The following is a 23,534-nucleotide window of genomic DNA, read 5'->3' on the forward strand; positions in this document are numbered from 1 at the left end:
GCTTGCATGACATTTGCCCACCGAACACAACGGCACGTAGGGACGGCCACAGCCTGTCGGGCTACCACGAGGGAAGCGCGGGTGCCGCAAGGCCGGGAGCTGCTGGGCGCCACGGTGCCGGGCGACCCCCGCCGCGCTCCGGCTCCGCGGCCGCGCCCGGCCCCGCGCAGCGCGGCCCCACCGCCTCCGCGCCCAGTGCAGGGCGCGGCGAAACGGCGAGAGCGGGGCTCGAACCTGAGTCCTCTCGGACGGGCGGCGCAGGCGCAGTGCCGGCGGGGGCCGCGGCGGTCCGCGGGCGCGCAGGGCATGCCGGCTGCCGTCTACCGGCCCCCGTCTGCCGGCCCGGCCTCTCCGCGCCCACTGCTGCCGCCCTCTGCGGGGCTGGCCCGGGGGCAGCGCCGGGCGCGGGAGCGCGCAGGGGTTTGGGCTGAGGCGCTGTCCCCGCCCGCGGCGATGCCCGGAGCGCGGCGCTGATGGATGTGACGCGCATGGCGGCGGCGCTCCCCCTGCGCCGGCAGGGAGGCGGCCCTGCGCCCGGCGCCGCCTGTCCGGCCGCGCCGTGAGCGGGGCTGCGCCGGCTGAGCGCGGCGGGGAGACGGGCTCCGCGGGGCGGCCGGGGGCTCCGGGGTGACAGCGCCCGCGGCGCCTCACAGGTCGGTGCCGGGCGCGGAGGCGGCGGGCTGCGAGTGCCGGGCGGCGGTGGTGTGGATCGGTAGTGCCGGGGCGCTGCGCGGCTGAGGCCCGCGGTGCGTTCCGGCCGGCCTGCGCAGGGCCCGGCGGGACGATGTAGGGGACATGCCCTGACGGGACGGCGAGCGGACGGGCGCCGCCTGCGAGGGGGAGCCGCGCCAGCTGAGCCGCCCGCGGCGGATCGGCCGCACCCGGCGGGGTCCCCGGGCGCCGCCGCTATGGCTCGGCCCGGCCTCTGGACGAGCATCAAGTCCCTGCTGCGGAGGAGCGAGGACCCCTTGTTCCTGAACGACTCCAGTGCCTTTGACTTCTCGGACGAGGTGGGGGACGAAGACTTTCCCCGGTTTAACAAGCTGCGCGTGGTGGTGTCGGACGACGCCTCGGAGGCGGCCCCGGAGACGCCGGTGAACGGGGCGCCCCTGGGCCTGCCCTCCGACGACGACTCCCTGCTGGACCGGGACATCGCCCTGCGCAGCGCCCGGGCCGGCCGGCCGGACCCCTGCAGCAGCTGCAGCAGCCGGCGGGAGCGCTCCAAGCAGAGGAAGGTGAAGAAGCGGCTGACGCTCGCTGCCCTCCTCTACCTCCTCTTCATGACGGGGGAGCTCGTAGGTGAGTCGGGGGCTTTTTTGCCGTCTCTCCGGCCCGGTGCCTCACAGCCTCTTACGCTGCTCCGGCCTTGGTTTTAAATATTTACTAAGAAAAACCACCTGCCATTGAGAGAGATGGGAGAGATTAGCTGCAAGTTCAGAGGGCGAGAAGGAGCAAAGTCTACCTGTTATTTTCCATGCAAGAAAAAAAAGAGGAATTTGCAGCTTCCCTTACCTGAATCTCATCAATCCCCCCAAAGGGCATAAAATACACTTTTTCCCGTATGTCTAATGGCTTCTTATCTCTCCTGTTTTGTAAGTTTGTACGGTGTTTTTAGCAAGGGAGAAATTGCATTTTATTGCAGACATAAATATAATTGGATGAATAATTTCATCCTCAGTATTTTTTAAGTAGCGCCGTAAAATCTTGCTGTGTTTGCAACAAGAGAAGAAGAGGGAAATACAGTTTCTAAGTGTGACATTTACCACAATAACAAAACTATTATTGGGGAGTATTTGCCCTTATTCACCAGATACAGCAATACGCTCTGTTGTTACAACTGAAAAGACAAATCCTGAGCTATCAATAACAATCGAGTGAAGAAGCCACTCTGTTGACACCTTCTTGATGTCCGGCTGTGCTCTGGACTAGCATATGCTCCATCCAGACATAAATCTTATGAGCAAAGTCAATTAAAATAATAGGTATTTTAACACTTCCCGTCACAACACATAAGAATAGCAAGTAGTTTGATTAAGTTCTTTGTGGGTTTTGTTTGTTAGTACTTGGCAGAAGAATGGTGGGTTTTTACCAGGCAATTTGTTTCTGATAAGCATCTAGATTGTTGTTGGTCAGAAGAATGAATCTGGTGCTGAAGTTCAGCTTTTATTGCTCCCTCATAAAGGCATTTGCTATTCAGGTTGAAGAGAACCTGTGCATTACACAGCTGTCTACAAAATGACAGTGCTTTATTTAATAGGCTATAGTGGCATAGGCTTGAAATAAAATCAAAATTGAAAGTCCCTTGGATGCATAGATAAGCTATTAAATGTTATGCCTTCGCCATTACTAATAATTTTTGCAAAGCATAGTATTTATCTTTTAATCTCTGTTTACTTATCAATTTAATATCAGTGTCCTGTTACCATCTGTCTTTTGGATATGTCCATGCCATTCAGGGCAAGTGTCTACTTGATGCTATTCAGCCTCCTGAAGAATGCTTAAACTCTCATCCGCTTTCGCCTGATGTGCAGTAGTGGGGAGCGTTACACAGTGCTAGTACATTGATCTGTATGTCGAGCCAGGTCTCTCTACCAACTGTAACAATTAATTACTTTCAGATTGCTTTCATTTTAACATACAAGTCTAAATTTGAGCTAATCGGATGAATTATTGGCCATAATTCACCAGGAAAAAAAAATCAAGTCACAAAAACTTTCTGGAAGTAAAGACCAGAGATGCTTCAGGTATGGTAACATGGGACCTACCTCCTCCTCCTCCTCACCTATGCAAATTTGGTCAGTAGTGATTGAAGATCCGATGTTTGCTTGTGTGAAGTGAGCTTGTGCTCTTGGATCACTTGTCCTAAGACAGTTATGAATTATATTTTTAAGACAGAAACTTCTACAAGATGGATAGGAAGCAAAATCATTGCTTGAATATAAATAATACATAGTCCCACATACATAGAAAAAAATCCCTAGGAGAAGTGGTCTGTTCTTCAGAGAGACCAGAATACTGACTATATCTGTACCAGTTTTTGGTGCCTTATTTCAGGAGCATGGGTTAATGGAAAAAAGTGGGTTTGTCCTTCAACATCTCTCAGTGTGTGGTTAGTCATTAATAACACTGCCACAATATATCAGCTCATCACGGATAAGGCACTTTGCATCAAACCTGTTGAAGGGATCTGGCTGATTGCCTCCATTTGCCCTTGGCTCTGTTTTTTTCTCTGGCTGAGATTTTGGTCCAGCATGAACTCAGGTAAATTTGATAAGCAAGTGTTACATCTCAGACACAGACATCCTTTAACATGAGAGTGATTTTATTTGATTGTATTCATATCAGAGTTCTGATATATGCTGAATTTAGTTCATCTGAAGGGCCCCTTACTGAGTAATATGTCTGAGCTGTTGGCAGCTTGATGCTGAAGTCACCAAGACTGTATCCGTTAGGGGCTTCGGATCCGATTCATGCTATTGTAGACCTCTCCATAGCTAGTGAGCTCTAGAAATAATAGGTGTTGAGAGTAAAAATACTTTCTCATCACTGTCACATCATCTGTTGTTTCTCCCTTACAGCCGGGACTTCTGCAAGCTCAGCTCAGGGTGGCGGATTTGCCTGTACAAAGCATTAGTACTGTAGCATGGGCTCATCCTCCTCAGGTTTATGTATGCTATTACCAGCCCTGTTCCATTATTTGAGGACTGAGGCAGACAGCACTAAGGGCCAGACTCATAAAATATTCAGGCATCCAACTTCCACGGAGAATAAACAGAAGGCTTGGGTATCTCTGTACTTTTGTGGATCTTGACCTGAATGACTTGTCACAGGGCAAGTAATCAGCAGCAGAAACAGTAATTAAAGATGGAGTCCTCAAGTCCTGGGTCAGTGCTCTACCTGTTTAATTTATTTCACTCCAGCCCTGTATTGTGTTCTGTCTGATTGCTTTCAAATTTTGGGACTTTTTGAATTCATCTGTAGCTCAGGTATTTGGGAAACTGTGTTTGATTATGTAGGACATTTAACTGACTTCTATGATCTTTGACAGATTTGAGTTTCTGAGAAAAAGGCAGAAGACCCTATCAGACAGTTAATTTGTTCAGTGAAAATCTTTCTGCTGTCTGTTACTGATGTCAAGATGAAGGAAATCTTGTTTCAGCAGCTTTTTTGGGAAATCTTGATTGGCATATTTTTTCCAAAATATAGCCAAGCTCATTACTCCAGCCCACCCCAGTGTTGTTTAATTTGATGAACAGTCATTGTAAAAGTCAGATAACAACTTACACTTTGTGGGAACCATTTTGCATCAAGAAATGAAAAACATGTTGCAAGTCCTAGTTAGCTTTTCTGTCAGGGTTTTGATGTTTTGAGCTATGTTTAGAGATTTCTAATTGATCATCCATGAGAAGGACTGCTGTCCTTCACGGGTCACTGAAAACAGCGGTGAGCCATCAAGCTGTCTATTTGTGAAGGTTATAGATGTCTTTTTTTTTTTTTTTTTTCCCCCTCCAAGTTGCTAGTTGTGTTTAAACAGCCCTTAGGCAGTACCTTTAACCAAGCAATGAACTGATACATTTGGAAGCAGAGAACCTTTGATTTCAGAATTTCATAAATCTCAATTATGTTTCCTTAATCCACATGCTGCATTACAGTTAGCTTCAATACCTGAATTCCTTCTTTATAATTTTATTTTTAAAGTCTTTAAAAGTGAGAGACTAGCTGAAATAGAATTGACTCATCCTGGACTGAAGTGATTCTCAAAATTAATACATGTGAATTAACATACATACTTTAAATGATCATACATGTAAACTACTGAATTGAATGTTCTTAGATATAAATTATTGTTTCTTCTGTGTTGCCTATAAAAGAGGCTGAGTTGCACATTTCTAAGTAATATTTTTTAAAATTATGTGGAAACAAATTAATTCAGAAAGGAAAGGCATAACTCATTTTATTCAAAAAGCTGCTGAATTGCTAAATCTTAAAAACTCACTGTTTTTGAGCTGTGATGGCCTTTGGAAAATTTCAGCCTCAGAAGAATTTGACTTAGAAACCTAGGAACAACTGAAGAAGGGGGAATGGAGGAAAGGAACTGGTTGAAATGTGATGTATTTGGTAGTTACCCACAGTACAAGCAATACTACAGTATCGGCCATGCTGCTTGTGCTTGGCTGGGGAGGAGAGTGTAGCTGTGTCTGCAGGTGTGTACATACAAACACCCACAGCCACAGCCACACACACATGTTTTATGACTATTCTTGAAAGCAGTCACCCAGTTGTGAATTTCCCTTTGCTATCTCCTCATGGTCAGCCTCTTCACTAAGACAGTTCTAATTGTATACAAAGATACCTTTACTCAAAATGTTAGTTGGAGCCTCAGGCCTGCCAAATGGCACACCAGGTGCATGCTTTGCTCAGTAGAATTTACAGGCCAAATGACAATCTCAAGGTAAAAAGAGAAACTAAATCATAGCTGAGCTGACACTGCAGATGTAATCTTTTCTGAGAAAATGGGCTTACCTTCATGCATATTGAAGACAACACAGCCTGTCCTTGATTCCCCTTTGGATAAGGGATGCTTAAGAGAGAGGCACATTGTTTCAATCTCTCACCCATCCAATAGCAGCATTAGCAATTGAATTGGGACAAAGATACTAACCTTTGATCTGAGGTTATTTGTCTCAGTGTGGCTCATAATTACGAGAAAAAATTACGGTAATAAATAACAAAGCAAAACGCTGTGCAAGTGGAAGTCATTGTCTGCAATATATATTGGCAGAACTTACACACCCCTGCCAGGACAGGGAATAATGAAGGTTAAAAGATAACGTAATAAAGATAAAAAGGGGGCAGGGTAAATTTCCTTGCCATCGAGTCACTGGATTTCTGTCCCTGTTCCATAACGTCAAAATATTTAACAGGTCTAGTTTAATAAAAGGATCAGCTGATTAAACACATGCAATAATATATAGAGAAAGGAGACAAAACTATTTTGGGCCTGATCTCGCAAACGTTATGATGCAAGTAGTCTGTGAGAATAACAGGAGTGAATCCTTTCTATGTTATTCGTAATAGAAAGCACACTTCCCTGCCCTTCTAACTATGGGAGCTTTAAACTATAGCATGGCATTTTGATTGTAATGGCAAAAAAACCCAACTGTGTAGTGATTATAAGAAGGGCTCTCATGCACTTAATGCACTGTTCTGAAAATAAATAACTGTAAGCTGTGCCAAGAGGATATTATCTAGAATCATTAATGTCGTATGTCCTGACTTTTCCAACTTTGTTTTCAGGTGGATATGTTGCTAACAGTCTAGCAATTATGACAGATGCACTTCATATGTTAACTGACCTTAGCGGTATTATTTTGACCCTGCTTGCTCTCTGGCTGTCTGCAAAATCTCCCACAAAGAGGTTCACTTTTGGATTTCATCGCTTAGGTATGTAGATATCAGCTTTTGCTATTAACAGAGTATTTTAAGCAACAACTGTAAAGATCACCTAATTCTAGAAGAATAGGTAACTAGAAAGAAAGTAGCAACAAATATAAAAGTTGCTTTAACACCCTGACTCTAATGTCCTTTTGCTGGCCATTGTGGATCCACTACATAGGTTGTATTGCCACAAGGGAATAGATAATAAAAAAATAAATTTTTAAATTTTAAACCTCAGCCAAAAGTGAAGTTTGATGGCAGAGTTTCATTCACTGGGAGCAGGATGAGTCTCTCCATCTCTGTGGAACTAGGACTGAGCAGATTCAGAGGTAAATTCTGAATGCTTGATTAATCTTCCATCTTAAAGAGGAAGGCTGGGGAATTGGATACACGATGACATTGTAAATATGACTTCCTACAAATGAACCACGGCCTAAAAAGTTTAAAAAGGGTTCAGAGGAGGGAAGCTGTCCCCAGCAAGAACAAGGGTAGATATGCAGCTGCGTTTCACAGCCCATCCGTAGTTACTGGGCTATTGCATTAGGTCAGGCCCTTGTGCACCTTTGTGCTTTGGAACTGAGGCTGTTGAGCAAGAGAGGCGTTCTTTGGTCACTCACTGCTGTACCACTGTTACTGCTTGTGTGACACACTGAGGAGCTGGTTGGTGCAGGAGCTGTACATGTCAGTCAGTTGTTCACAACAGATTATTGCCAGTGCCCAGGATTTATGAAGCCCCATTGACGTCAGAATTATGACACTAGAAAAAGGTTCTATTCAGTGTGAAAAATTACATCTTAATCCAGAACTAAAAAGTTCTGTAGAGTGTATTCTCAGAGAGCTCTGCCCTGCCAGAAGCCTCATAAATCAGTATTCCTCTTGCACTCCCCAAACCACACAAAGCAGAGGTCAAAATATCCCATGGTTTGCAATACAGTAAGTTACTTAACCTCTGCCTATTTTAGGTGTATGTAAAAAGAAGTATAAACAGAATTATGTACCAAACCTTGGAAGGATATTTTCAGGATTCGTTATGTCATGTTTGGAAATGTAATTATGATAAAGGGTGTTCTCATATCGTTGCTAACTGGATATAATAATTCATATTATACAGCTGCAGGTCTTGTAGACATTTGACCAAAAGCTTCAACCTTTATTTTTCATGAAATAGATAATTTATAGTGTCACAGTTTGCTACCTCTGCTCTATATATTCTGTAGCGTATATTTTTCAAGGAATTTCAAAGTCTTGTGTAGTCATGATTTGCAATTCTTATTTTGGCTGCTAGAACAGGAGTAGAATTCAACAACTCCATCACTCCTAGTCAGTTGTCATCAGTTAGTCACTAATGCATGAATGCATAACTCTGTACATGAGCAAAGATCTTTGGGGCTTTAGCAAGAAAGCATTAACAATGCCAGCATTTCCCATTACAAACTTTTCTTTCAAGAAGTTTTAATTTTGCAATAGGAGCTCCCCTAATACTGAAACCTGACCTTGCAGGTATGCCCCTGGCACTTGCTCATACTCTCCAGCAGGATGTTTACTAGCATTTATACATACTTTAACCCTATTTAAAAATAATTTGAGTAGTTTATGTGTCTTTGTAACTTTTCTAAAACCAAACAGTACATACATTGAACATGCCATGGCCTAGCTTAAAACAGGAGTTAATTGTCAGAAAAATAAAAATAAAATTATTTAACCATTAAAATCGTAGTTCTGTAAATTTTCACTGACTTTTCAATTAATTAATTTGAGGGCTCCATAGTACTTTGCAAACACAAATCCCTGGGGATTCCTGCCACCTCACTTTCTGTACCATTTTTTTTTTCCCTCCATTTTACTGCCAAGAAAAATACTGGCCAGACTGATCCAGTGGTGGCCCATGGGCCAGATCTGGCCCATAGAATTAGTCCATATTGCCCACCACCTTCTCCCTGGGCACCATCTTCTCCCTGGGAGAAGCTACAGGGAGCAGCTTCCTAGTTCTGCAACAATTACTCCTCCTTTTCTGCTGCCCAGTGCCAGTAGGTGGTCAAACACTAGAACAGGTTGCAGAGTCTCCACAGTTGGAAATACTCAAAGCCCAATTGGATGCAGCCCTGAGCAACCTGCTGCAGTTGACCCTGCTTTGAGCAGGACTACACAGTTTGCAGGGGTTCTTTTCTACCTCAGCCGTTCTGCGTGAGTAGCAGCAGTGCAGCTCTCTCTGTAGGAGGAGTACGACTAGAGCCTGGGGGTTGGGGAAAGAGTTTCTGTGGCTGCAGTGAGGAAGGGGAAGTGGGTAAAGGCCCTGCAAGAGACCCCCAAACCTTGACCTAGGCTCTGCAAGTACAGAAGATGGGATGGTTCAAAATTACTGTACACATTTTTTTAAAGTCACATTTGTGAAATTTCTTTGCCTGATTCTAGGCACACAGTCTGAACGCTGTGGCCTGAGGGCCCAGTTTCACACATCAGTGAATGCTGGCAATGGAACAAAGCTGCTTTTAGGGTATATCCTCACTGTAACACATTTTTCCAAATAACCTGTATACAAGAAGCTTGTCAGCAAATAAAATGAGCTCAACAATAGCTTGAATTTCATGAGAGAGATGTCAAAACATGATGGAATGTTAAAAATAGGGTACAGATTGAGCATCTGTCACAGAAAAAATGTGGAGCATTTGTTTAAAGCTGAGAATATGTGCAAGAACTCTCATTGCTGACCTGCTTTGCATTAAGTTTTAAGATAATCTATAATACAGTAAGCATGAAAACATTCTAACAAACAATGTTTCTGGTGTTCATTATGACTTTTGTTTGCAGAATGATGAATTTTCAATCTCATTCCCATAAACATTGCATTGTGAAGACAACAGAGCTATTAGTTGTCTAGTCAAATTCCAGAAGGAAATTAGCACTAGTTTTCATTTATTTGAATTCTCTTTGAATACATAATATGTATGCTCCATCTTCAGTTTTATTCCATTTTCAGTGGTGAAAAGGAAGCTGCCAGATTCAGGAATGGGTTAGAAAAGTAAAGACGAAATCATGGAAATTGCAGTCATGTCTAAAAAGGATTATATTCTTGAAGCCAAAAATAGTTCTGTTTCACCACCAAATGGAGATACCTCCTTCTCAGCAAGACACTGAGCAGATTTAAGCATAGATAGGGAACCTGGCATTTTTCCATTGCTGCAGAGACCATGTTAGTAATGACAGAATCAGTCAGTCCACTGAGACAGTGCAGAGTTCATTTCACAAGAAGTGAAAGATCTCAGCACAAATCTACAATGCTGATATGGCAATGACTCTGAAAGAAACTGCAAGGAAAACACTGGTTTCCTTTGCAGAAAACATGGGTTTAGATTGTAAAACCACAATATGTTACTTCTCTGGTAAATGCTAATGTGCTATGGCTTCACAAATTTTTTAAAAAGCATTCTGGAAAACCTTCTAAGCAATGTATTATATTTTTTTTAAGACTGTTGCCCTGAATAATCTGCCTGCTTTGTAAAGAACACTACCACTTGCATGGATATTTCCAGGATTTTCATGTTGCTCTGAAACCGTCTTGAGATTGTGACAGTTGCCTTTCAGAGCCTTGTTACTGCCTGGTAATGCTGGTACTCGTCCAGGCATTGACGCACTACCGAACAGCTGAATGCGTTGGTGTGAGTTTCTTCTCCCATAACGTTAACAATGCAGTGTATGGATCAAGTGATCTTGGTGATATTAAAATGCTTATATAACTACATGTTTTTTACTGTAATAGTCAATAAAATTAAGGCAGTTCTGTGTTAGAAATGACACCTTCTGCAGTAACCAAAGTTGTACTACACACCGACAGATTCAAAGCAGAGGGAGAAGTGAGGCAATTCTCAGATCAGTATTCTTAGAGCTATAGTACAGCCAAGAGCAGAATTTTGCCCTTACTGGGGAATAAATCAGGGCAACATGTGTAGAACAAGGGGGAAGAACAACCATTACAGTTCCAAGTAAATGAATTCCAACTCTGATCTTTGAATTCAAACAGGAAGGCTAAGATCCCAGTGATCCATACGGCAAGTGACAGTAATAAGCATTACACATAACAATTACAGATTACTCAGGCATGGCTGCAGATTTACATGCAATACAATGGAGCTAGCATTAAGGTTTTCCCAGTGCTTTTTGTAAAGCTGTGTATTAACTTGCTTATAACTGAGACAGTCTTAACTGGGCCAGTGTTTTCTCTGTCAGGTATCTTGCCTTCTTTTTTTTTTTTTTTTTTTTTTTTTTTTTTTAAAGTTTCAGCTGCAACAGGGCAATCATTTTCAGAATATGAAGCTAGAGGGTAAAAGTATGTTTACGTTAAAAGGAATCTAGTGATGCATTTGGAAATACCTATATTCTTTACAGTAGGACCTTAAAACTGTAGTGTGGACTCATCCTTCTCAGGTTTATGTATGCTATTACCAGCCAAATTTAATGACTTGGGTAGTGAGGCAGGCAGCACTAAGGTCCAGACCCATAAAATATTCAGGCCTATTTACCTCATATCAGAACAGCAGGGACCTTGTAGAGAGCTGTAACCACTTTCCACAGATGTAAATGGTGGCAGAAGGTGCAGGACAATGAAATATTAGTAGTTTTTATTAACTTCTCATTTTCTCTTTATTTAGATATATGTGCCCTTTTGAAAGTCCCTACTGATCAGATAAAATTCCTACACTGAAATGTTGCTCATAACGCTCTCACTTTTGTGAAATATGAGTATTTGGTAAACACTAGATGATGTTAAAACAGCATATTACATTAATACAGAAATTTACATTAAGCAATCCTTCATAGCTGAAATCTGCAATAAATAACGTGTATGCATACATATGTCAAGAAGCTTAGGAGTCACATGTCTGACAAGTTTGTACTGTTCCATTTCTTAATCTTTTTATAATTTTTCTTCATCATAAATACAAAAGGATATATAAAAGTAATTTCTAAATCCAGCTTAATACTGTGGACACTTGAAATCAAGCTTTCTCTTACGTGTAGGTGGGCTGGTGATGTTTGAGATCGCCTATCTTCCTCTCTCCTGGACACGGCCTTTGTCTGCGACTTCTCAGGCAAAAGTTCTGGGTTGTCTGAAGAAGTCACAGTCATCGCTCATGCAGAAGTTTTCAGAGAAAACATAGTTTGAGGGATATACTGACAGGGAAGTGTGAAGGAGTGGATGAGAACAAACTCCATTTGTTAATCCTATATTATGAGTTTTATTTACCACACAGCTTCTTAGTTGTGCATTAGGGTTATAATACGCATGAAATAGTTAAAATAATTAAGGCTCTGTCCACATTCTAATTTGGAAATAGAAATAGATCTGAGACTCACTTTTGTAATGTTGTTTCCTTTCTGTTTGCAGAAGTATTGTCAGCCATCATTAGTGTATTGCTGGTCTATATCCTTATGGCATTCCTCTTGTATGAAGCTGTTCAAAGAACTATCCATATGGACTATGAAATAAATGGCGATATCATGCTGATTACAGCAGCTGTTGGTGTTGCAGTTAACTTAATGTAAGATCTCCCTTTCTCTCCATTAACACTCATAAATGTATTTCTGAATAAGCTGCTAATTCATTCATGGCCTGTAACTTTCTCATGGGATGTAATTTTGCTGGACCTCTTCATTTTCATAAATAAGACAAGAAATGATAATGAGTATTACTTTTTCAATTCTTTGGTTTAAAAGGAAAGAAAAAGAAAAAAGCAACAACAACAAAAAAAAACCCAAAACCAAAAACAAATACCCACCAAACCCTAAAGCCTGTTTCTTGGAGTGTTTTTCTTCTTTCACTTTCAGAATGGGTTTTTTGCTGAATCAGTCTGGCCACCTTCACTCCCACTCCCATTCCCACCCTCACTCTCATGTACCTCAGTCGAACTCTCCTAACACAGCCCACAGCAGTAGCCATGGACACAGCAGCCTTGCCGTGAGAGCAGCATTTGTACATGCCCTTGGGGACCTGGTACAAAGTATTGGTGTGCTCGTAGCTGCATACATCATACGCTTTAAGGTAAGGAATGGCTGGTCTTTGAGGCAGGGTGGACTTTTTAAAATGTCAACTTCGGTGATTAAATTTAAAAGTGACTTGTTTTTGTAAGTTACAAAAAAAAATATTGTGACATTCTATTATAAGCTTCATACATTCATACAAAATAAGCAAAGACTATCTCTACTATGCATTTTGTCACTATTCAAACAAAAAGAAATATTCATGAAAGTTGGAGCTAGAAGTAACTGCATTTCTGAGTCATGTTTTTGTAAGTCAGCTTATTTTCATACATCCTTTAACACTTTGGAACTTCCTTTGCAGCCAGAATACAAGATTGCTGATCCTATATGTACATATGTATTCTCCATACTGGTGGTTTTGACAACAGTTCGAATTCTGTGTGACACAGGAGTTATTATTCTGGAAGGTAAGATCTGTGCACAGTCTGCAGTACTTTACATTTCAAATACCAGTGAGCATTGGCACTTTTTGACATCATGATCACCATCTCTAGCAAAATGGATTGTGTCTGGAGACCTGTTTATCCTTCTGCTGCTTTACTCTGTTGGTTCTTGATAGCTTATCTCAGTTGCAGCAGTCTTTAGGTGTCTTTGACCTCTGCAGTGAAATGTATAGAACTTTCTTGTGTGTCTGCAATGGCTGTCAGCTAAACTAAGTGAACATTTGCCCAGACTCAGTTCTACACTTTCACTTTAATTACTGTAAAGTTAAAGTGAATGTGAATGCATGTAAAAGGAGGAAGCAAGCTTAGGCCAAATGACTGGACAGGTGGTTCATGCCTGTCCTGTCTTTCCCTTTTCCACAAGTGCTGTTGTATTATTTGTAGCTTCCCCTATGGTAACAGTAGAAGCACACAAGTAAAGAGTGGTGTAAAAAGGAAGAAGGAAAAAAAAGGAAAAGAAAAGCTGAACATAAGCTGAAGAATCTTATCTCATGTGGTGACTTAGAGGGAAAGATGCCAGCAACATTCTTTGCATTATTATAACTAACATGCCAACTATTACTGCTTGATCTAGTACTTTTACCTTATGAAAGTGAAAATGTTAGGGGTGGGAGAAAAATCCTAGGTTTTATCTGCACCTTCCTAGCTGTCTCATGTGAGCTATTATTGACTTTACTTTTATTATGTTACAAGGTTAAATCAAGGACCGAAAAATCGTCAATGTCAAGTGCTTTTGCTGTCATTTGGGGGTGGGGGGGAATCTAACAAAATGGAATCTCGTGGTTTAACCCCAGCCGGCAACTAAGCACCACACAGCCGCTCGCTCACCTTCTCCCCTGCTCCGGTGGGATGGGGGAGAGAATTGGGGAAAAAAGTAAAACCCATGGGTTGAGACAAAGACAGCTTAATAGGACAGCAGAGGCAAAAAAAAGAGAGAGAAAAAAAAAAGAAAGAGAAAAAGAGAAAAAACCCCAACACCACAACAACAATAATAATAAAAAAATGTACAAAACAAGTGATGCACAATGCAATTGCTCACCACCCACTGACCGATGCCCAGCCTGTCCCTGAGCAGTGGTTGCTGCTCCCTGGCCGACTCCCACAGTTTATATACTGAGCATGATGTGATATGGTATGGAATAGCCCTTTGGCCAGTTTGGCTGTGCCCCCTCCCAGCTTCTTGTGCATCTGGCAGAGCATGGGAAGCTGAAAACTCCTTGACTAGTGTAAGCACTACTTAGCAACAACTAAAACATCAGTGTGTTATCAACATTACTCTCATACTAAATCGAAAGCACAGCACTATACCAGCTACTAGGAAAAAAATTAACTCTATCCCAGGACATGGAAGTTCACCAAGAAGGCAAAAATGGTAAAATTTGCTTAAGAAACCTCAGTTAGCTCCAAGGCAATAGCTAAGATTTAGCTGAAGAAAACAGATAAGACAAACTAATGGTGTATCACATTCCAGATGTTTGAGTTGTAGCTGTTTGCATAGATATCCCAGTTGTCATAAAAATTTCCGCGTTAATGATGTTACTAAAAGTGATGATAGGTGGGCTTTATGTATGCTAGGGAATTTTTCCAACACAAATTCAGGATCTCCAGAGAATGGACTTGCATTTATGTTTGAGACTACTGCAACAACATAAGGGTCCTTTGAATTGTATCTGCTTTCAGTATTCATTTTAACTTAAGTTTCATCATTATACTAGAAATGCTAAATTAAAACCTTAAATGATTGTGTAATACAAGCAAGGAGATTCTAACTTTTAATATAGATTTATAAGGCAGCAGGGAAGTCTATCAGTAGCATGATGTGAGATATCAAAATTTAAGTCCATGTTTCCTGGGAAAAAGCAAGCTGTAGAAATAATACCAAGCAGTTAGCTAGTTATCAGCTAAATGATTTTCTGTTAGTCTTCACTAGAAGGAAAATTTTGTTGAATATGAGACAATCCTAGACACTGAACTTTCAGAAGAGATGGTACTGGAACTAACATAATTTAAAAGACAGTAAGGCATCAGCTTCAGAGAGGAGTCATCCAAAAATTCTGAAGAAATTTGAGAAGCAAGTGGCAGAACTCTTCATAGTATATATAATCAGACTCCATAAAACTGGAAGATAAGCAGTAAAAAGCTATGATAGAAACAAAACTATTCAGAAACAGTTTATTCAGTATTTTTGTACTAGTTTTTGAGCCCATGTTGATCATCTAAAATTTTGATTCTGCCCTTTGTACAGCTAAAGGGTGGAGTAGGGAAGCTATAGAAGTGCTGTAGCTGCTGAAAACAGCACGTCCAGAAGGACCTGGTCAGTGCAATCATAGATTTGCAAAGATGCCACCCCATAAGACAAAAGTCCTGTGTGTTAACCACTGCAGATGGATTACTGTGAACATTTGAAAAAGATACCAGTTGCCTGAAAAGAGAAGTTTCAGGAGACAGCAAGAGGCAGGCCCCAGCATTTTTTTTTAGATTCTGACCTTAAGAGTCTGGTCTAAGCAATTACTAGGGGTTGGAAGCTGCAGTCAAGTTGTCTACACAAGTACATCGCTCCAAAGGATCTAATGCTGACTGTTGCCAGAGAGCGGATTCTGGACCGGACAAGTTACATTTGAGACAACACTGCAATTCCTGTATAACTTCTGTATCCATACTGGACTTAATATGCCAATTTGCATATCCTTCTCTATTGATAACTTGGAAGTTACTAATCACTTCCAACAGCACAAACTGTAAACTCTTATGACATTGAGATCTGTCATGACATTTTAAAGGCCACTGAGAGTTTGCAGAAGACAGAATGAATTTTAACTCACTCTTGGTATCACAGGAGTTCCAAGGCATTTAAATGTGGATCGCATTAAGGAAGACTTGATGAAAATTGAAGATGTTTATTCTATAGAAGATTTAAATGTTTGGTCTCTCACTGCAGGAAAAACAACTGCCATAGTCCACTTGCAACTAGGTAAGCTGCTGTATAGCATGATTCTAAATTAAATCTAAGCATAGGGAAAAAAAACCCCTACCAAAACACTTTCTCTTCATATTGTTATTTATTTAAGTTGAACCAGGAAATATTGTTCTGGGGGGGAAAAAAAAATCTACTAACTATGGTTTTGTACAGCGAGGTATAGAACCCATTGGCCCAGAAAGACACAGTGTAAATGAAAATTGTGCAGAGAAAATATGTTCATACTGAAACATCCAGTACAGATTCTTGGGGGGGGGGGAGAATTTATCTTCAGAAATTCCCATATTTTGTCCAGGGAAAGACAGGGTGACGTTCTAATGTGGAACAATCTGACACATGAAAAATAAATATGTTTTGCCAAAACATGTGCTGATTTAGACATCTAACAGTACCATGAATATTAATTCCTAGTAAGAAAGCTCAATTTTTTTGGGGGGTTGGGGGGTGGTGTCTAACACACACAGTTTTATCAAGATATCATTCTAGTTAGAGGATATAGATGTAAAGGTGTTAAAACAATATGTAGAGAGTACATAGTGACCACAGAACAATATTAAATTAATAAATGAGTATGAACAAAGATTATTCTAGTTGGTAACACTGTGAAAAATTTGAGAACAGCTGGATTGTCCAGGTTCTTGAGGATTTAATTCTATTAATTATTTTCTTGATTTTCCAGTTCCTGGTAGTTCATCTAAATGGGAGGAAGTTCAGTCCAAGGCCCGACAACTGCTGCTGAACACATTTGGAATGTACAAGTGCTCTGTCCAGCTTCAGAGTTACAAACAGGAAATGAGCAAAACCTGCGCAAGTTGTCAGAGTTCCAGTGCCTAATTTCATATGTTTTGGGAACTGCTGCCTTATTCTTTATCTTGTAGTCAAAGACTGAGAGCAATAAATGCAAAATGAAAATGATCAAATAGAAACCATTAATATGTGGATTTGTACCATGTAACGTGCAGCAGGGAGAACTGGTGCTGCAAAAGTGCAGTGGTTGCCCTACAGAACATGTATTTCACTCTCTCCCTTGTACTGGTTTATTCAATTTATTATGATTTTGAGACAAAGCTGTTTTCAGATTATTGTTTACAAACTGCAGTGTGGCTCTGCAGATACCTCACAAATTACAGTCCAATATTGTCCTTTAATAACTATGTACCACAAAGTACCTGCACTCCAAATGGAGCATCAAGTATTCAGTATTTCAATTAAAGTCTCTAATGCTGGTCACGCCAGGGTTCCATAATATGTCATGATCCCCAAATTAATTATACAGTATTTTTGCAATAGTGATTTTCATACAGTATCTTAAACTATAATGTATACAGTGCTAGTTGAATTATTTTGGAAACTGTCTCTCTGGAGACACTGCAAAATATAGAATTTACTGTACCCAAACTGGAAAGTTAGCTTTAATCTGGGCATTCAGAGATCCAGATAGGAAGATCCTTGCCCAGGCTTCTGGTATTTAACTAGAGACCCAAAACTGGACCCAAAGTGTTTTAAGTGATCAGTTATCTTTAATGTATTTTAGAATAGGGTTTATACATTAGAAACAGGTTATTTATTTTACAAAGTTTTGACTTGTAAGATGAATTTATTATTAATAATCTTGAATGTCTAAACCAACATTTGATTCACGTTAAAAGGCCAGCTGATTAGCATGCATTCTAGTTATAATTAATAAATGTCCTGTAATTGATCATTTTTCCATGATTGTTTTGTTTTAAAAGAAAAATCAAATGATAGAAACGATGCTTGACATGGAGATACTTTCAAACACAATCTACAGACATACAAAATACATGCATCTTCTAACAGAAAAGTGGGGAGCAAAAGTGTTAGATATGTACTATTCCCTCAGTCACAGATCTCCGACCTCTTCATCTTTGCTTTGAGCACAGTATGGCAGTATCCTGACAGGAATGCCACTGCAGTAGCAGTCCCTCACTACTTGGCTTTATGAATAAAGCAAAATCCAAGCAAGCTCAGTAACCTAAGGGTGTGGACAACAGTATCATAATATTGTGTTGGACAACAAAATCATAACAACCTACAGAGGTAGAAAGGCCTTTTCTTACTTGCAGACAGATGAGACAATTTGAAAAGACTATTTATTCATCCTCAAAGTCCACAAAACTGAATTGCTTAGCCTCATGGTGGAATCACTGTACTTTCAATGTACACAGGATAATAAAATCTGACACTAAGCTATCATACACCTCCAAGCTCAGATTTACGCCTGCTTCTGAAGTCATTTGCATTGAGGAAGCTAAGGGCAACAAGAATATGACCTGCAAAGTTCAGAAGATGGTAAGAACTTGGCTTCAAATATTTTTTTCTTAGTCTGTACTTTGATCTTTATGCAGAACTTCCACTGACATCAAAAGTAGTTCTTTTTGTGGATCAGAAAGGAAAAGTTTTGCCCAGTAATGGATATTGTGATACTCAGCTGTGAATACTTAAGCTGTTGTCTGTTTTGAAACTTGCTAGGGTTTCACATATTCATCAGGCTGATTTACACCTGCAAATTGGTGGTAACAATCTTGGCTTCTTTCCTCCCCTTTTTTTGAGGCAGGAGTCTCATTGTGACTTAGAGGTGAAAACTGACAGCACAGTATTAATTTGGACAAAGTGCGTGTAACACTGTTTGTACCTGTTCTGGCAAGAAATGGGAACACTTGAGTACAGCATGGGAGCACATGCAGCTCAGAGGCAAAGTAGCACTGTACTTGGGAAGTTAATGCTTCAGTACAAACTCTATCATTAATTAAGCCATATCACAGTTCATGAAAAATGTGCATCTCATCCTTACAAACTTACTGGAAAAAAAATACCACAAACAAACAACAGGTATTTTGCACATACTAATACTCAAATAGGTTTTAATTAAATTGGGGTTTACAGTTGCTGTAATTAGAAGTTGAAGTACAGTAGTCATGTATTGTATTTGGATTTTTTTATTGTAATAATTTACTACACATTTGTTTAATTGAAGAAAAAAGCAGAAATGTGTTGCTTTATTGTGGGTTTTATTAAATCAATTATTAAACTTCACATCGTCTTATATTTATTTGTATTGCTGTCTCTTGTCGTCATCTTGGGTTCCTTCAGCAGCTGTTTTTTGAAGTGTCTGAACACTCAAGCTTAACTCAGTTTGGAGATGCTATACATAGAATGAATTATGTCTCCCTCTTTAGTCAGAACAATTTAAGTCTTGTTATTTCCCGTGCAATAATTACACTTTAGAAAATACAAGCTGACAAAGCATGGTGAAGGAGCAGCCATAAAACAACTGGCAAAACATTCTTGAAACCCTACACGTACCCTTGAGGGGCCCTTGTTATCAAGGCCTATAGACTGGAAGGAGTTCAGAGAAAAAGCAACAGAAGAGGAAATGAGAATCAGGAATAAAAGAATGAATGCATCTATCTCGGGGAGACTCTGAAGGGTACATGCCCTGTTTTAAGGTCTAACTAAACTCACATGGAAATTTATATCTGTGTGGTCTACCTCTAGGTCTACCTCTAAATCCTTTTCTTATTCTTTATACATTATTCAGGGCACAGGTTGTCTGGCACTGCTATTTAATGTAAGAATCCAGTATTCTTCTGAATCTGCTATTAATCAACATCAAAAGGAATATGCATGTTATAACTTATAATACTCCTAGTGATGGAATAAATGAGCACAACAGAACTATAAAAATCACCAAGTAGAAATAATTAGTACACTTACTTATAAGGATAGAGAAATATTCAGAAAATAACACTGATTTGCAAATAAACTACCAGGAATTTATGACCTAGTGCACAATAACAGTACTCAGGAAGTGCAAGTGCCTATAAAAGAAGACGAGTTATTTTTATACACATTGCAAGGTCATTTTCAGTATCAGCTTAGAGGAAAGGGGCCTTAGTATAAACAAGAATCAGGTCTAACATCTTCCAAGCAGCACTCCAGCACATCCAGATTATCTCATTTACACAGTTTTACACTACTCTTTTCCTTCTACAAAATCCTCTGCTGGAAATTAAAATGCATTTACTTAATGGGATTTCTCTCTCACCAAAAGACTCATAAGATTTGAGCAAGTTTCCACAACTAGAGTCCCTGCTTTCCAGAGCTGTGCTGCAATACTCTTTCTGACCGAACAGCTAAAATCCTGTGAAAATTCTGCCACCTCTAACAGTCTATGTTGGGAAGAGATTTTTCCTTTCTTACTCTGTGATTGTCAACCATCCTTTTCTGAAGCATGGATACAGCTTTGATGACAACCTACTAATATGAGTCAATAAAGCATTTTTATATCGAGCAGACTGCAAACCCTCTCATCCCACTCTTCTATTCTGAAATGTTCTTATCCTAAGAAGAAAATTAACAGAAACCTATTTTATTTCTGAATTGTTTCCTTGCTTAATTTTGTAAGGTTTTTTGTTTGTTTTGTTTTTTAAATTGTGTTAACATTTAGTCCTTTCAATACCAGCAGCATTTCTTTCTACACCAGCAGAATTACCATTTAAAATATCATACCTGAATCTGGTCTTCAATGTTTTACTGCTGTACATATCTGCTATTTCTTGCAGAATCACTCCCAATTGTCAGAATGACTAAGAAAAGCAGCAGGCTGGCATTTAGAAGTAGCTTTCTGACATGAAACTAAAAAACCCAAAAGACACCCACCACCACCTAATGAATTGTAACTCTTTTGTTCAGGTATTTTAGCAGAATCTCATGAGGATGGTGCACTGATGCTGCATAGAGCAGGGCTGTTAAGTATTATTTCTCTCTACGGATACTAAAAGAATATCACAAGTGAAGATAGGCTGTTGGGTAATTAAACATGATATATACTGCAGTAGCTTCCTAGACTCCAATAAGCTGGTCCATTGTCAGAGAAGTTCCCTTGATATCTCAAGGGGAGAGGAAAATCCACTGTAAATACCCAGATCATTTCCCTCTATCCATCCAAAATGGCATCGCCAAGATCTTTTTTCTTGCTGGTTGCTCCAAGCACATTCAGCTGTTCCAAGAGTTAGCACACGTAGCTCAAACATCATGTTTCATCAGCACTTTGCATTATACCACCGCTCTCTGCTTCTCTCACTTTGTTTTCTTGCAATATTCTACCCTCTCCACAGCTTCACTAATAATGTCCAGCTTGCACCCTGTGCACCTGCTGCTTACGTAGTCACTAGGAGCTTCTCATGCAGCACTGCGTGTGAAACATCCCCAAATGACTTGCAAAGCCTGTTCTATTCAAATACATGCTTGCCCAAAGTCCATTTCCTCTTTGATCTCTAGATGAAAAAAAAATCTTCTAGCCACAAAGTTGCTAACTCACAAGGAAGACCTAATCTGAAAGCCTCTAGATTCTCTTTCTACTTTAAGGAAAAAAAAAAAAAAAAAAAAAAGTCCTCCACCTTCCCCCTCTTTGTAACAAACCATGCTGGGCACTAACCAACACACTCTGTACTCTGGAGCTGGCAAATCCTCTTCTGTTCTCCTCATTCCATTTTCCATGGCTGAATGCTCTGGGCAGGACCATACATGCTCCTCCATTCTGTGAAATACCTGACACAACTTTGGAAGCTACTAGAATAAATACTAATCTTTTCCATTTACTGCTATCCAGCTACCATAGCAATCTGCCCTTAGAATCCATGCGTACCTGCCTCCTAATGTTTACAGCTGTAAAATAATGATATCCAAATCAATATTTTTGCTCCTTTATCTCTATTTTCCTTTTCTCCATTGTGTTCTGCTTTTTCTTCTCAGTATGACACAGTTTGAAAATTGCCAGTGCTAAATGTACAAGACAAAATAACTTAATTGCTTTTATTACAGTTATGAAGCATTTACACCTTTTATGGCATCAATTTCTGTAGAAAAAGTAAACCATTTCATAAACACAAGCATAATTTTATCCATATGATGACTGCTTTATGATTTCCTTACTATTATACCCGGTGAAAAGATAAATAGTTTTTCCAGGATTGTGACTAGCCAGTACATGAGGGTACATGAAACCAGTTAATGCTGTCTGTCCAGCGTGTGTTCCACATTAAACTCAGTACCGATATTGTGATGGTGTGCTTCCCCCGCCCCCGACCTTTATCTCCTGCAACCCTGCTCGGGTGATAACCACCAGTGACAGTTGTAATGGATGCATCTCATCATGATGGCTGCATCGGCTCAAAGTGGATTCAGGAGACAGATAACAAGACAATAGCCTAGGGCTATTATGCAATGCGCCCACCAAAGAAACTAAAATCTGTGGTTGGCATGCAAATATGACTATGGGTCAACCATCTTATCCCCCATAAATAGTGAGCAACCCAAGAGCCCTTTGAGCTCTCCTGCATGGCAGGGGGCTGCACACCAGGACCTCCCCTTGAGCAGGGACGCCTCTCAAGGTTACTCCTCGAGGTTGAGAGATTTCTTGGTGTAACAAATCCTTGGTAAGTGACTAATAGCAGCTAAGATCTCAAAGTTTAGCATAAATCATATAAAGGATTGATTGCGCACATTTAATCCTTTAGACATAAACCGTTGACCAAGTCTGGGACTAGGATTGGATCTAGCTGCACCTAGACTCCTCTCTGAGAAGGAGTTTAGAAAGCAAGAGGATCCTTTTCTGAACCTCATGACTCAAGAGGAGGGTCTCCCTGACAGTTTTGTCTGACCCTGCCCTCTATACAGTAAATATTCAAGTATACCTTGCCATCGAATCTTGTTAAAACACTGTCGCATTGAACTTTGTTAACTCCATATTCTATATCAATAAAGTATATTTTTGCTTCTTTCTTACGAGTGAAGTGCACTCTCACTCCATCTGCGACAGAGATATACAGGGATTTTTGATTCAGCTGATGAATACATAAAAGCAGCCAGATGGCAAGCAGACAAAAAATTTGCTTTTGTCTCAAGTGCATTAAGAGCACCCAAGTCCCTGCACACTTCCTATTTCTTTTTCCCAAAACACACACACAGAAATTATCTAATAAATCCCTAAATAAATTGATGAGATGTAAACATACAAAAATAGCTATTTAATTCTAGTAACTGGCTTTGTAAATTCAAATAGAATTTTTGAGAAAAACCACCATAAACGAACATTTTCATAGTTAATATGCTGCTACATATTTGAACCTAGCATACAGTTACTCTTGATTTTTTTATAGATTTCATGTGTTCCTTTTTCCAAGCCCACTGTAAGAACAAGTCTGACACAAAACTGTACAAATACTCTCCCCTCTGAACTGTCAACCTTCAAGGCCTTTCCCGAGTTTACCAGAAGATGGTGCACTAGTCCCAGCTTTAATTAAAAAAAAAAAAATTAAAAAAAAAAAAGAGTTGTGTACTAACTATTGAGACTTCCTGTGTGTCAAAGGAATATATTTTGTCGCAAATTTTTAAAATGTCTTATTAGTAAGTAAAAAAACAAAAAGCCTTAATTTTTCCTAAGGATAACACAGTGAATTTAACTTTATCATGCATGCAATAAGGAAAAGCACAAAGCTAGCACAGATTTGCTAATCAATTACTGGGAAGGACTTAAGATACTTTTTAAAGGCATATACAGGTAAATATAATGGAATACAACACTCAAATGCCTCCCTCCAGTTCCAAGTACGTAA

General features: G+C 40.3%; 1 protein-coding gene across 5 annotated transcripts; it reads left to right on the forward strand.

Moving 5' to 3' along the window:
* The first annotated feature begins 280 nt into the window (after window positions 1-280).
* SLC30A4 (solute carrier family 30 member 4) lies at window positions 281-18,951 on the forward strand. 5 transcript variants are annotated; one of them, XM_072870845.1, is made up of 7 exons: window positions 298-1,299; window positions 6,298-6,444; window positions 11,822-11,975; window positions 12,262-12,475; window positions 12,776-12,881; window positions 15,754-15,888; window positions 16,574-18,951. In XM_072870845.1, exons 1-7 carry the CDS (start codon window positions 909-911, stop codon window positions 16,726-16,728), a joined length of 1,302 nt encoding a protein of 433 aa, XP_072726946.1. In that variant the 5' UTR covers window positions 298-908; the 3' UTR covers window positions 16,729-18,951. The 5 variants fall into 5 exon arrangements, with proteins under 5 accessions (XP_072726949.1, XP_072726950.1, XP_072726948.1 ...); XM_072870847.1 differs by lacking the exons at window positions 15,754-15,888; window positions 16,574-18,951 and adding an exon at window positions 15,163-15,730 and having other exon boundaries at window positions 292-1,299; XM_072870846.1 differs by lacking the exon at window positions 6,298-6,444 and having other exon boundaries at window positions 294-1,299.
* Window positions 18,952-23,534: the final 4,583 nt, after the last annotated feature.

This window comes from Ciconia boyciana, chromosome 8, assembly GCF_034638445.1.
Source record: "Ciconia boyciana chromosome 8, ASM3463844v1, whole genome shotgun sequence".
NCBI classification, from domain to species: Eukaryota; Metazoa; Chordata; class Aves; order Ciconiiformes; family Ciconiidae; genus Ciconia; species Ciconia boyciana.